General features: G+C 44.6%; 1 protein-coding gene across 2 annotated transcripts in view; it reads left to right on the top strand.

The window, feature by feature from the left end:
• RAB31 (RAB31, member RAS oncogene family) overlaps nucleotides 1-14,220 on the top strand; it is a 128,431-nt gene that overhangs the window by 49,253 nt on the left and 64,958 nt on the right. For both annotated transcript variants that reach the window (XM_039219084.1, XM_039219083.1), the window contains exons 2-3: nucleotides 9,442-9,521; nucleotides 13,343-13,424. In XM_039219084.1, coding sequence (XP_039075015.1) covers nucleotides 9,442-9,521; nucleotides 13,343-13,424 — 162 coding nt within the window. The remainder of the gene's footprint in view (nucleotides 1-9,441; nucleotides 9,522-13,342; nucleotides 13,425-14,220) is intronic.

Genomic DNA, 14,220 nt, shown 5'->3' on the forward strand with positions numbered 1-14,220 from the left:
AGGTGGTGATCGGAGAGGATTTCTTTAAGAGCAGGGGAGGGGGAAGGAGAGGGATGGAGCCTCTGGTGCTCATCTTTCCTCACTCCCAATACGTCAGTGACTCTGGCTTCCCTGGAACTCCTAGAATATTCCTCTGCCACCATCAGGGCCGAGAAGGCACTCTACCGTTGGGGCCAGAGCATCCATGCCTGACCGTATTTCTAAATTTCAAAATCTACCAGATCTGCCAACCCTCGAACCATTCAGTTGGCTCAGTCAGTTAAGTGCCTGACTCTTGATTTCGACTCAAGTCATGATCTCACAGTTGTGAGATTGAGCCCAGAGTTGGACTCTGTGCTGACAATATGGAGACTGCTTGGGATTCTCTCTCTTTCCCTCTCTTTATGCCCCTCTCCCATTCTCTCTCTTTCTGTCTGTCTCTCTCAAAGTAAATAAATAAACTTAAAAGAAAACAATAGTAGAAAGAGGACGATATTTTTAAATATTATAAATATTTTCTTACTAGCATTAGTTTCTTTGGAGTGGATGATGTCCCTGAAACATGGCCATCTCTTCTATTTAAACACTTATCTAAGAGTCACAGAAGATCTGGGGTGGAATCTTAGCCTTGACACCCATGCTCGGGCAAGTTGCTTTGATTTCTTCCTCTGAAATGAGGATGCTAAGACTTAATCAAACATGACCAGAGATAGAAAGAGACAAGGCAGTTTAACCTTCCCACAGACAGTAGAAACTGACCCACAGAGGATGTAGATTATAGAATTATCAGGCATGGACTTTAAAATACATAAAATATAAATATGTTTAACATGTTCAAGGAAATAAAAGTCATGATTTCAAGCAAGCAGTCAAAAACTATAAAAAGGAAAATTTTACAACAGAAAAAAAATACAATAATTGGGGCTCCTGGGTGGCTCAAGGTGTTAAGTGTCCAGCTCTTGATCTTAGCTCGGGTCTTGGTCTCAGGGTCATGAGTTCAAACTCCTGTTAAGGTCTGGGTGTGAAGACTACTTAAAAAACAATACAGTAATTGATATTGGGAAATCAATGGGATTACTATCATGTTAGATACATCTGTAGAAAGAACTAGAAATTAGATCAAAAGGTCTCCAAACTGAAACTCTGACAAATAGATGGAAAATAAAAGAAAAAAATATAAGAGATATATATATGATAAGGTGAAAACGTTTAGTATAGGCATAACTGAAATCCCAGAAAGATAGCAGAGATATAATAGAGTGGAAGCAATACTTGAACTGATACTTTTCATATGAAATGCCTAGCTTGGTGCCTGGAACTTTTTATGTGCTCACTAAATGTCAGCTTTTCTTATTGCTCATAGTACTGTTTTGCTCACTTCTGCTCCTATGAAAGATTTGTGCTTTTGGCAATATTGCTGGAGTCCAAATCCACTAGATCATTTGTTCAGCAAGATCCCCTTAGTCTCCCAGGGCGTACTGCTTGCGCTGAAATCCTTGCGTCTGGTTGCCCTGTCTGAATTCCTCAGTTTGAAATTAGGGTAAGTTTTCTTGTGGAAACAATAAGTTATTTTATAGATATGAACAGATAGCGGGCTCTTCTGCGGTAGAGTGCTATAGTTCAGCGGCAAGTTTGGGAAGTAATCATTATTTATTTACAGCATTATTTCAACAGAAGAATGCTGTCTGACTTCCAAATGATTAGCCAGCAAGTACAGTCTTGGAACATAACCATCAGTCATTCATTTGATGTTTTGGGGGTCGCCTGGACAATGACCTCGGTCTGGTCACTCTAACCTCCTGTCTTTGATTTCTTTGTAAAGTTGAAGTCTGAGCGTGAGCGTCCTGACTGCAGGAATTGGGCTGGATCTTCCTATCTCCCATCTTTGCATATTGCTGACCACACAGGCAGTGAATAGACTGACGGACGCACACTTTCTGCAGAGACATGGTTTGGCCAGGGAATACAGCCCTGGAAGTAGGGGACGGATGTTGGAACCTTGATGATGTTTTTACTAGGACTGCAGGCAATTCTCCTAACCTTTTACTATTCTTTTTTTTTTTTTTTTTTAAAGTTTATTTATGGGGCGCCTGGGTGGCTTAGTCGGTTAAGCATCCGACTTTCGCTTGGGTCATGGTCTCGCGGTTCGTGGGTTCGAGCCCCATGTTGGGCTCTGTGCTGACTGCCAGCTCAGAGCCTGGAGCCTGTTTCGGAGTCTGTGTCTCCCCCTCTCTCTAACCCTCCCCGGCTCACGCTCTCTGTCTCTCTCCTAGAAATAAAAAAAAAAGTTTATTTATTTTGAGAGAGAGAGAGAGAGCATGATCAGGGGAGGGGCAGAGAGAAAGGGAGAGAGAGAGAACCCCAAGCAGGCTCCACACTGTCAGCGCAGAGCCCAACTTGGGGCTGGAGCTCACAAACTGTGAGATCATGCCCTGAGCCAAAACCAAGAGTCGAATGCTTAATCGACTGAGCCACTTGGGTGCCCCTCCCCTCCCCTCTTAGACCACGGTTTCCTTATATGGGAAATGTGGACAATGCCACCTGTCCTCTGCTTTACAAAGAGCTGTTGTGAGGACCAGGGAGATAGAGTAAGTGAATATGTGTGTCTCTGTTCCCTTTTGAACCATTTCATTATCTTCTTGTGGGTTTCATGCTCCTCATTTCTGCTTATTTCTTTCTGTTATCTAGGGGGATATTTTTACATCTCTCCTGGTCACTTTTTGTATCCCAGACAATGACATCTTATTCTCTGGATGTGTACTTTCCATTATTCTCGTATATGTCTAGAAAACTGTGGACATTTCCAAGCTATGTTCATCAGTGCCCTTGGAGCATTGATCTAAATGCATAAATTCACTTACACTGTTGACATGTTTAAAATTATGTCTGTAAGCATTTTTGTCCCCATGAGGTAGGTAGAGAAGATAGTTTAATGACTCTTGGACTCAGGGCAGAACCATCTCTTTCAATATGAAAGATTTCCATTTGCCATATATGTAATTAGGTTCCCTTTGTAGATGGCTTTCGAGATGTTTGTTGTAACACACATCACTGACATGTTTCAAAATAACTGTGATGAAAGGTCTGGCAAAGTTGTTTGTGGGAATGCTTAGGGGCTTTTAATTTATATTGTATTTTCCTCAGATAGTTGTATGGTATGCTCTCCTAAATACAGTGAGATGCCTATAGTTGAATTTTCCTGCATTGCTAGTTCAATTTTTTCCTAAAATGTAGTGTAAAGGCTGAAATTTATTCTGCTTGGACAGAGGTCTTACACCACCAAAAGATGTCTTGTAGGATGTGCAGTAATAAAACAAGCATATTATAGACTTGAGTTTAATGCTTTTTTTTCCTTTGTTTTATGGTGCTTTTTTTTTTTTTTTTTGGGTGGTGGTTACTGTGATTTACAAATATTGAACCTTTTCTTTTTGGGGCCAAAGAGATTTAGGGCTCCAGGGCAAGCAGGCCCATTAAGTCTATAATTCCAATAAAGGTTTAAATGTCATCCAGGAACAAAGTACTTCAGTTCTCCTGTGGAAAGGGCGTTGTAGGAACAGAGCTGAAGGGATGCTTAGGAGATCTCCGGGGAGCTTACTGGACCCTCTGGCGGTGGTGTGCAGTGTTTTGGCCTTGAGTCCCAAGGCTGGCCAATTCAGGTTCCTCAAAATAGTGGCTTCTGTTGTAAAGGGTGTGCGTGATTGGGGTCTTTTGCAAGTTGTTCTGACATAAACCCCATGTAGAGGAGTGGAATGGGGGTGTGTATCTTCTCCCCTTTAGCCAACGCTTTAAAGAAAACTTGGTGGGTTAATATGGAATTTGTACCGCCTTTCTGTGGGGTTTCTTTGGAATTAGGTACAGACTGCAGAGTTTCGAAGATTGGAATGTGCTTGACAGGGGTGTAGTCTTTTGTGTCAGCTCCTATTCTCTTTTCTGTTCTGGGTGGATCTGGGGTTTCAGGCCATGGGAAGGACAGGTGGTGCCATCGAGGAGCCCTGGCCGGCTGACACAGGGCGTTGTGTTGAGGACATGCAGGAAATGGACATTCTCTCCTCCATCACCTCCACTCTTCAATGGCAGCAGCATACACTTCTTCCAGACGTTTCTCCCCCATCTACCCCAAAGTAGAAGTCGTAAGCACGTAACCCTACCCCAAATCACTAGTCTCTGCTCTCTGCATGTGCCTGTGGTTTGTCTCCACAAGGCCATCTCGGGTGTGCAGGGAGATGTGTCCAGGGTCCCTGAAGAGACCTTTGCTCCATGGTCTCTTCACGGCCGGACTCTACGATGCTCTCGGCTTCGCTTACCTTTGGGGCCAAAAGATCAAGCCGTTTACCATCCCACGGTTCTCTCTGTGCCTCTCTCTTTATTTTGTTTCTCTCCATCCATAAAATCTGGCTGGCTTCCACAGTCCTCCTAAAACCCTAACTTAGCTCCCTATCAACGTGTAAGACATTTAGGATTTCTTAGAAATGTGCAAGGCTCAAAGTCTAAACACTTAAGTAAATGGATGACAGAATAAAACAAATAAATAAATGCAAGAAACCCTTGCTATGTGGGTTCTTTCTAACCCCCAGGCCCTAGATGAGTGCTGAAACGATCATTTCCATAGTTCACATTAAGGGCAAATCATATTCTGCCCCTTTGACATTTTGGTAGGTGTGAAATTAAAGCTTAAGAGATTACTGTCTATACCACAAGTTATTTAATTTACAGTATGTTTTGGGGCCATTTCTAGTTTTTATAAATAATACTTCAATGAGCTTTTTGTGCTTATTTGTTTTTCTTCTTTTAACTATATTCTTAGGAATGGAATTCCTGAGCCTGTGATTCTTGGCATAGTCTCTTATTTCCTTTCCATAGGAGGCATGTTGGCTTATAATGCTATCAACAATGTGTATTCCTTCTTACTTTCCAAAAAGACCCTTACCACCTGTAAAGACATCTAAAACATCTGCAGGACAGTGCTTAGTGAGTTTGGAGAGGAGGAGAATGTAGGGGCATGTTGGCTGTTGGGGAGAGAAGGGCAATGGTAGAGGATGGCCATTTGTCATGGGAACACACCTTGTTTGAGTCCTACAGATTTGCCTGCAGAGCTGGGCTGAAGAGATTCCGAGGCCTTTTTCAGGTTCAATAAAATACCATATCCTCAACTGATTAACAATGTCTTCCATTAGAGCAGGGTCAGTGCTGTGTTTGCCTAGGACCTACCCTTCTTTGTCTTGAGAGGTAGGAACACCTCCTTGAAGCCTGTCACAATAGTCCACAGATGAAGCAAGTGGACGCCTCGTGTTTTATGCGATAGCAGCTGCGAGTTTGTGGTTCGTGATTTCATAATTACAGACTTACATGTGATTAATAAGTGAGACTTATTAATAACAAAACACTGATTTACCCCCAAGGGAGGATTCTACTCAACTTGATTCCTGGTGTGTGGAATCAGGACTGGTTTTATGCTAATGATTCTCCAGTAGCTGGGAGTATGTCCGCAAATTTATTATAGGCAAAACCCCCAGCGTGTCTATTTTGAGGACACATGATGCTACTGTGAAAGGCAGTAATACAAATACTCCTTGCGAGTTCTAGAAAGTGGACTTTTGGGAGATGAAACTTAAATTTGTCAGGGAGGTTGATTTGAACCCTGGTAAGAGCATTAAGGGGATTGCACTGGAACTCTGAAAATTAGGTTCTGACTCGACCAGCCAGCTGTGTGACCCTGAGGAAGTCACACGGCTTCCTCTTTTGCAAAACTAGGAGATTGGACAAGATGGACTATGCTCGTCTCATAATCTTACGAAATGGAAAAATATCTGCAGAGACGAGTTTCCTTCCGTCCGTGTAGGTCCGCTAAAAATAAAGTGGGCTTTAGAGATTGGTGGGCAGCCATGGTCCCCTCTCTCGTCCCCTCTTCTTCACCCAGTATGCTTTCTGCTTTTCTTGCTTTAAACCTTTGTGTTTTCCCATGCAATAATCATGACTCACCGGCGCTTTCCCCTTGTGTGTGTGTGTCACTGTACCAGCGAGGTTCCTGCAGGAAAAGGAGCTCACAAAGCCCAGTGAGTGATTCATGACACGGCCCTGTCTCCTGGCGGCTGGCTCGCTCAGCAAACCTGGAGCAGGGCCTTCCCCTGGTGGCCAGATGGGGAACTGCAGGCCACTTCTGGAGCAGCACAAAGTCACTGGCCACGGAAGATTATTTGAAGCAGTTCTTTGGAAGAAGATTGTCTTTTCTGGGACCCACTAAAACCTTGCCTGTCCTTTTGTCCTTTTATTTCTTTCCTGTCAAATATATATGTAAGAGAGAGAAATTTCGAGAGTGAATTTTTAAAAAGAAACACTAAGTTTCAAAAACACATTTGGTGGAAAAATGAACTATGTAACCTGAATTTGAGCAGGCTTGCTGCTTTAATTATTCAGAAAAGCTGGTATTTTAAGCCTGAGTTATCTGTAGAAGGGGAAGAGTTCAAAGGAATAATTTCCAGATGGTTTGTGAGTTTTTCATCCTCAAGGGCATTTTGAAGGTTGGCCTTGCAGGATCATTTGGGCTGTGTTGGGGATCTGGAGCCAGTTGTTTTGAGCAGGGCCCTTGGGTAGGGTGAAAGGATCCACACCCAAAACGTGCTTCCTAGAGCAGAATCCCCACCGTGACATGCACAGTCTCGCCAAAGCCCTCTAGGCTGAGGGCCAGTCACTCACAGAGACTGAATGCCATGGTGATTACAGAGGTAGAGCCTTTGGGGGCTGGTGTGAACGGGAGGCATTCCACAGGGGTGGTTTCCTCAGCTTAGAAGCAGGGTGAGCCTGGATTTAAGCCAAACGGACACCAAGGAAGGCCCAAAAGAGGCAAAACTCGGCAGGTGCGGATTTGTCTCCTGAGCCCTGGGCAGAGCAGGCCTGCCCACCTGTGTGTGCAGGTATCCCCTCCGCCAGGCACCTCTCCCGGCTGTGGAAGGACCAGTGAAGAGCCCGAGAAAGAGGATTCCTACACTGTGATCTAGAGGCCCTGGGGAGGGAGGGGACCGGCGCTCGCATCAACCTGCCTCCCCACCATGGGAATGGCTTCTGGGGTGCACAGACGGCAGAGATGAATTGTTTAGGATTCCTTGTGGGATAATAAACCCGAGAGCTATCTCTGGGGGCTGGAGGAGTTGCACGCTGTGAGCTTGGGGACCTAAAATATGTAAAAATACAGATCAGGATGGTCAGTGGTAGGGTGAGGTCCCCACTCTGCCTACCTGGCAGTTTGCAGAGAGCAGTTCACCTCGTGAAAGTGTTTTCCTTCTCTCCGAGGGCAGGGCAGCACCGCCCTTGGGTTTTCCGTTTATCTGGGGGCCGAAGGATCGCAGGATTTGCTCTTCCACGGGGCTGGGGCGAGGTTGGGGGCTGGGGGAGGTTATAAGCACCTGGGATGGAAACAATTGAGTTGAGTTGTGGGGTCTGGGGAACTGTGAGGCGCACTAGCCGGAATCCATATGGAAGGCTCAGCTCAGAAATAGCAGCGGCATATTGATCTGGAATCCGAGGAGCTGGTGTTTTAATTCTGTCGCCACCTCTCTGAACTCTGAGCATCACTGTACATGCTGCAGATAAACGGCCTTCGGGGCTTTTTTTCAGTGTGGCTCATAACCATTGAAGGCCACTCTCACTGGGATAGGACACCTTCAGGACAACGGTCTTCTGATGAGTGTCATGAGCTGGGGCCTCTCTTGCTCCATGTTGGCTGGAATTGTCCCCTAAGCTGGGGCAGTGGGGGGGGGGGGGGATGGCAAGGAGTAAAAATAATTCAAATTTGCAGCTGGTATTTCAAAGCTCACTTCATACTGCAGTGTAAGGAAAAGCACATTTCTCCAAGTTTCAACATTTCCTCCTGGATCTTTAGGCTTTCAAATCTACACCTGTAATAGAAGAGAACCATATCACTATTTTGTTCTTCTTGGGCTGTGTCTTGTTTTCTGTTCACTTAAAGATCTCAAAATGTGCCCATGATCCTTTCAGATAAGCATGTGTTGAGGAGGCCTTCTCTGTGTCAATAATCTGTGAATCTTGCGTCTTCGTGCCTTGCCACCCCTCTCAGAAGAGCAGTGACCTGCAGCTGAGGCCAGTTGCTTTGTTCTAGTATGTTCTACTTTCTGGGCAACCTCTGCATTTTACCTTATACCTCTTCCTTTGAAATTTCCACTTCTACCGTTGTATTGTTAATTTCTAAGGTCAGTCTTACTCCCTGAATAATCCTCTGAAATAGTATCCTGCTCTTTTTTGTGTCTGGGTATGAACATCTGGTCTTTCTTAGGAGAGCGTTTATTTTTGAAAGATTAAAATGTGCACTGCAAGGGCTGTTTGCCCTGGGGTTTGTAGACTGGTGCAACTTGGCTTTTAGTTGGGCGGCTCCAAGTATCAGGATCTGCGGGATTTTCCTCTTACCCGGAGGGGACTCCTCACCTCTTCTGTCTGGGCTCACAGGGGTAGTGGGGGTCACAAGCTCCCAAGCCCGGCCCCGTCTGATGCAGATTTCCTGGAGACCCAGCTCCCACCTCTTCCTGGAATGCAGGAGGGTCTGGCCTCTGGTTTTGCGGCCAGGGGCACCAAGGGTATGTTGTTGTGCAGCCTTTCACTGACGCTGTTTTCAGCCTTGTCTTCCAGTTCTTGATAAATTCAGGGTTTCTGCGGCAGGAATTGTCTTGCTTCCCAGTGGCTTTCCTCCCTGATGGCCCTTAGGGCTCCAGCTGCTTTTTTCTCAGTGACCACTCGGCCACATGCTTTTCGTTGACATCACTCATCTCTTGTGGTCTCATCTCCAGATCTGTTTGACCTTGTGAATTTGTACCGTCTATTCCTTAAACCATTGGACAAGGGTTTTGGAGGGAGTGGATATAAATGCATGTATTCGATTTCCAGTATATAATGGACCCCTTTCCTAATCAGCTTTAAAGAATTATTTAACAGGGAAAGCACTGAGCTGAGACCTTTATATAATTAAGTGAAACTGGAGGTTATTATGCAGCCGTCAGATTCTGAAGACAAAGTGCTAGAAATGCAGAAATTAGCATTCACAGGTCTTACAGGGTGATACGCAGAAAAATAGATTACATAGTTTTTGAGTGCTAACGTTTTGAACAAAATCAGCTCTGTGTCTCCTAAACAATGCACTGTATTACCGTACTTCTAGACCCTTTCAAAAATGTCCAAATTTCTGGAAATACATATATTGTGACCGTGCCAGTTCTAGGTTAATTATTGTATACATGCGGGACAAGTTTCTAAAGCTTATTCTTACCATACTTCTTTTCTTTCTAAAAAAGCAGTACAGTTTCATTATGGAAAATACTGGTGAGAAACAGAGGAAAATATCCTTCTCCCCTACTCCCACCAACCAGAGATGACCTCTCCTGCCCTCTGGTTCTATGTTTATACTAGGTCAGAACTGATACCCTTGGTCTTCATGGCTGTGTCCCCATTCTTTTCCAGGACACCGGGGTTGGGAAATCAAGCATTGTGTGTCGATTTGTCCAGGATCACTTTGACCACAACATCAGCCCGACCATTGGGTAAGTTCCCGTATGTTCTTCTCTTTCACATTTCTTCCCTTCAAAGCACTTGGAGAGGTCACTTTGTGCCTGAGCCTGCAAGGGGGTGCCACATGGCTTTTAGTTGCGACGGCGGGGGGCGGGGGGGCCTTCAAGTATCAGAATCTGCAGGGAGTTTTCCTCCCAGCCAGTGAGAATCAATCCCAACTGTAAAGACTTGGAAAGAAATGCAGGGACTTTTAGGCATTACGTCCGGCCACATTGTCCCTGTCAATAATTCTTCTTTCCTAGCCAACTCTCCTCTTAGGCTGCAGCCTAAGACCATCTCCTTGATCTCCAAGAGCATTACTCTGCAGATCATACCAGCTTTATTTCCAGATGGAAGAGGAGACACAGGACAAATCCCCAGAGGCCCTGCTTTCGGTAGCCTGCCAGCAAACCTGGAAACACTCTCCGCTCACACGGCACAGGGGTCCACGCAGTCTGTGGGGGCAGATGGATTTTCTTTTCTGGATTAATCAACTGTCATTCTTATGCTTGAGGAGGGGAGGTGGATTATTCACTTCTGAGGCCCCAACCTTGGACTATAGGAGCATTTTCCTATTCCATTTTCTCATTTCTACAGATGCTTTTGCCAGCTGTGCTTTGCTGGGCCATTTTGCAGGTGCTTGCTTTTTCATTCTTTCAGAACTTGGCCTCACTGATTTTTTTTCTCCCTGAACATATCATGCTCTTTGCAGAGAGCAAAGGTTTAGTTTTCTTTTCAAGGGAAAAAAATGTATTTTGGGAAGGACTGATGAGGACAGGAGCGATTATCTCTATCACGTGCAAGTGGAGAAGATTCATCACGGGGCATAAGTAGATGCTCCAGCAGTTGGTTGATAGGCCAGTGGTCGGAGTGGTGTAGGTGAGAAAATCCACTGCCGTTTGCAGTTTAAAAATGGGTTGAAGAAACACCGTCACAAAAGTATGCATCAGGAACTGTGATGGCAAGCTAGGAAGTTAGCCTGTTTCATGGATGCTGGCGGAGGACGCATGACTCCCAGATCAGACACAGGGAAAGTAGCAGTAGTTGGAGTGTTGTCATTTTGTATTGGTTCTCTGAGCACTGATTTCCTGGAGTGTAACATGAGGAGGGTCAGATGACACTCTACTTGCAGTGGGTTGAGTCACAAGAGAGGACACCCAAGTTTACGGAACCCAGATCTTTTATAATGGGCAGTAAGCATGTCTGTGCTTTGCTCCTGAGGAAGACCTTGTTTCTCCCCTCCAATGCTATTTGCTGTACAAACAGCCTTGGAAATATAGTCTGGAGAAAAGACTGTGCCTTTGCTTGCATGATGTGGACAGTGGTAGAGATCTGTGGGAGTTGTCTCCCAACACAGGCCATTCCATAGATCAGGAACAGTTTTATAGAAGAAATTCTTTATATTCTTCTCTGCGATGTACTTAAAAAAAATTTTTTTTTAACATGTATTTATTTTTGAGAGGGACACAGAGTGTGAGCAGGGGAGGGGCAGAGAGAGAGGAAGACACAGAGTCTGAAGCAGGCTCCAGGCTCTGAGCTGTCAGCACATAGCCTGATGCGGGGCTTGAAGTCATGAACCACATGATCATGACCTGAGCTGAAGTCGGACATTTAACTGACTGAGCCACCCAGGTGCCCCATGATGTACTTCTATTCTCCTTAATTTTCCACTTTGGTGTGTTTCATAAAAGCCAAACCCCTAAAAGTGATTGACTCTGAGTGTGGTTTTTGAAGATGGAGGAGATTCTCACCTTCTACTTTTTAAACTTAAAAAAAAATCATTCTTAATAAACAATCTGTATTCTTTTTGTAATGATTTTTCTAAATAAAAAGGCAATGCATGTTCTTACTATAAATTACGGTAAATACATAAGTGTTCAGCATGTCTTTTACACACAGGTATAAGCATCATTGTGCCTCTGTTAGGCATATCATGGGAAAAGTAATACAGATATTTCCATTTTTAAAATATGTTTATTCTTATCAGCAGTCTGTGTATATTTTAACCACTTTATAAGAGAAGGCCTCATGGGACAGTTGTGGTTTTGATAATATTGGGTCATATCACTTAGAAAGATACTGGGGCACCTGGGTGGCTCAGTCAGTTGAGCGTCTGACTTCGGCTCAGGTCATGATCTTGAGGTTCGTGGGTTCAGACCCCTCATCGGGCTCTGTGCTGACAGCTCAGAGCCTGGAGCCAGCTTTGGATTCTGTGTCTCCTTCTCTCTCTCTGCCCTCCCCTGCTCACGCTCTGTCTCTCTCTCTCAAAAATAAATAAACATTAAACAAAAAGAGAAATACTTAGAATTTCCATTTAGTGCGATCATAGGTTGATAAATAGAACTGTTAACTTCTGGCGTGTGTGTGTGTATGTGGTGGGGGTCGTGTGGGAATTGCAGGGCCATATGCTTTTCTGCTTGGGACTTGTGTGGTTTGCCTCTTAGTCTTGGGAAAAAGTAGGAGAAGTTGAGGAAACATTACTGGCAGGGGTGCCAAGCAGTGCAGGGCTGAGCTGTGTGCTGGACACGGTGGTCAGCTGGGCCATGGGACGCGAGGGAAGACAGCCTGACACCTTCCGCCTAAAAACTGCTGTGCTTCCCCTGGGAATAAGAACATAATGAGGACACCACTATCACATCTAGAAAATTAGTTTTGATTCAATACTATCTGACAGAGAGCCTAAATTTAAATGTTTCCAATTGTCCTCAAAATGTCTTTTAAAGCTTTTTCCCCTCCTAATTCCAGATCCAGCCAACGGGCATTTGGTTGCTTTATCTCTTTGTGCTGTCTTAATCTAGATGGTAGAACAATCTCCCTGCCTCTTGTTATGTTTGCTTTTCATGACATTGAGTTCCTTGAAGCATCCAGGCCGATTGTCTCGTCAAACGCTCCGCCTTCTGGATTTGCCTGATTTGTTTCTTCCTGATGAAATTAAGGTTCATGGTTTTGGCCAGAATGCTCCACAGGTGACGTGTTCAACACATAAGGAGGTTATTACATCTGGCTGCCCACCCCCACCCCCACCCCCGTCCCGTGTTTGGAATACTCCCGAGTTTTTATTGAAGGGGAGGCTTTATCTCACAGAAAAAAGTCAAGGGCATAAACTTTTGACGTCTTGTATCCTTACATCTTTCATGAACACAAAGAAAAAGGTTATTAACAGGAAATATGCAAAAACAAAGTACCAAGTGTTTCATTATCTACTGAGATTTTCGAATCCTTCCCTTTTTTTTTTTTTTAATGGAGAAAACAAATATCTGGTAAACCACCAAGCTTTATCCCTGCATGCATAGAAGCAGGGTGGGAATGAGATACGGTATTTTATTAGTTGCTGCTAGTGCTGGATGCTTAGCATAGGTCAATATATAAGGTGGTTTATATATTGTTGCGCTGTTGCAAGGCCCAAGCTCTGACATGCCCAAATGCTAGCTGCCCCTGTTCCTCTTCATTGTTGTAATGATAAGTTTTTAAAATCTAAGGTTTTATTTTTTTTCCCCGAGATTTGGGGCCTATTATCTTAGAACAATAGAAAGTATTATCTCAGCACAAAGTATTTGGAAACACAGTGCTTTAAATGCATTCTTTGCTTTTTAAAAAAATTTTCCTTCCCTAAACCTCCAGTTGGACTAACAGAAAATGCAGAATTTGGGCGGGGGGGTGGTGATAAGACTCTAACAGCCCTCCTCTCCTCTTAGTGGCCCCAGGAGGGAGCTTCTGGGGTCTCGCTGAGGCGATTAACTTGTCTGAAACAGGAGCCTTTGTGAAGATTGTAGGGGCACCTGGTAACATGGAGATGTTGATTCTCTTTTTTCAGGGCATCTTTTATGACCAAAACTGTGCCTTGTGGAAATGAGCTTCATAAGTTCCTCATCTGGGACACTGCTGGGCAGGAGCGGGTAAGTGTACGCGGTTCTTGGCTTTCTAGGGAAAATACTGAGCCCGGTTCCTGAAGGTTTATTTGTATTTGGCAAGCCTGTTGATTGCAAGCGACTGGAATCCAGCTGCTGTGATTTAATCAAATGGAGATGTGCTTCAACGCTGTGTGAAAAAATGTATGTGGGTGGCTCTCTTGATGTGGGGCTGAGTTCGAGTCCCCCAAATGTATGGTCAGAGGCACCCAGCTCCATCCTATTTCTTTGCTTGTTTACCTCTAGGCTGGCTTCATTATGAGGCAGACCCACCTCCTTCCCTTCCCCAAAGGTGGCCAGGATGGCTCCGTTGGTGGCTCCAGGCCTGCATTCTGCCACCTGAGCAGTCCCACAAAGGATAGTATCTCTTCTCCGCGAATTGCACCCCATGTCTCAGTGCCTGTGGGTTCTCACTGGCCAGATTTGGGTCACATGTTCTACTCCTGAACTTGATACTTTGTAGCAGCGTTCAAGAGATATTGGGCACTCCTGTTTGTAGAGCCAGGTAATACACTTACCCTACATGTAGAGCTGCCATCAGCTCTACCTGAGCCACACTGGTTGGAAGTCCAGTAGGCTTAGTCACCCACAGAAAATCTGGCTTCTCTTACTGTGAAACGGGCTGAGAGACATTGGCTTACCAGAGATAGCCAATGACTTGTCTCTTATTCTTAATTCCTTTTATGTGCTGAAAATATTTATGGGGAAGATTATTTAAAAAGCTTGTGTTTTTAGATTTTAATGTTTATTTATTTTTGAGAGAGGGAGAGGGAATGAGCAGGTG

The sequence above is a fragment of the Hyaena hyaena genome, unplaced genomic scaffold (genome assembly GCF_003009895.1).
Source record: "Hyaena hyaena isolate Hyena2069 unplaced genomic scaffold, ASM300989v1 scaffold_786, whole genome shotgun sequence".
NCBI classification, from domain to species: Eukaryota; Metazoa; Chordata; class Mammalia; order Carnivora; family Hyaenidae; genus Hyaena; species Hyaena hyaena.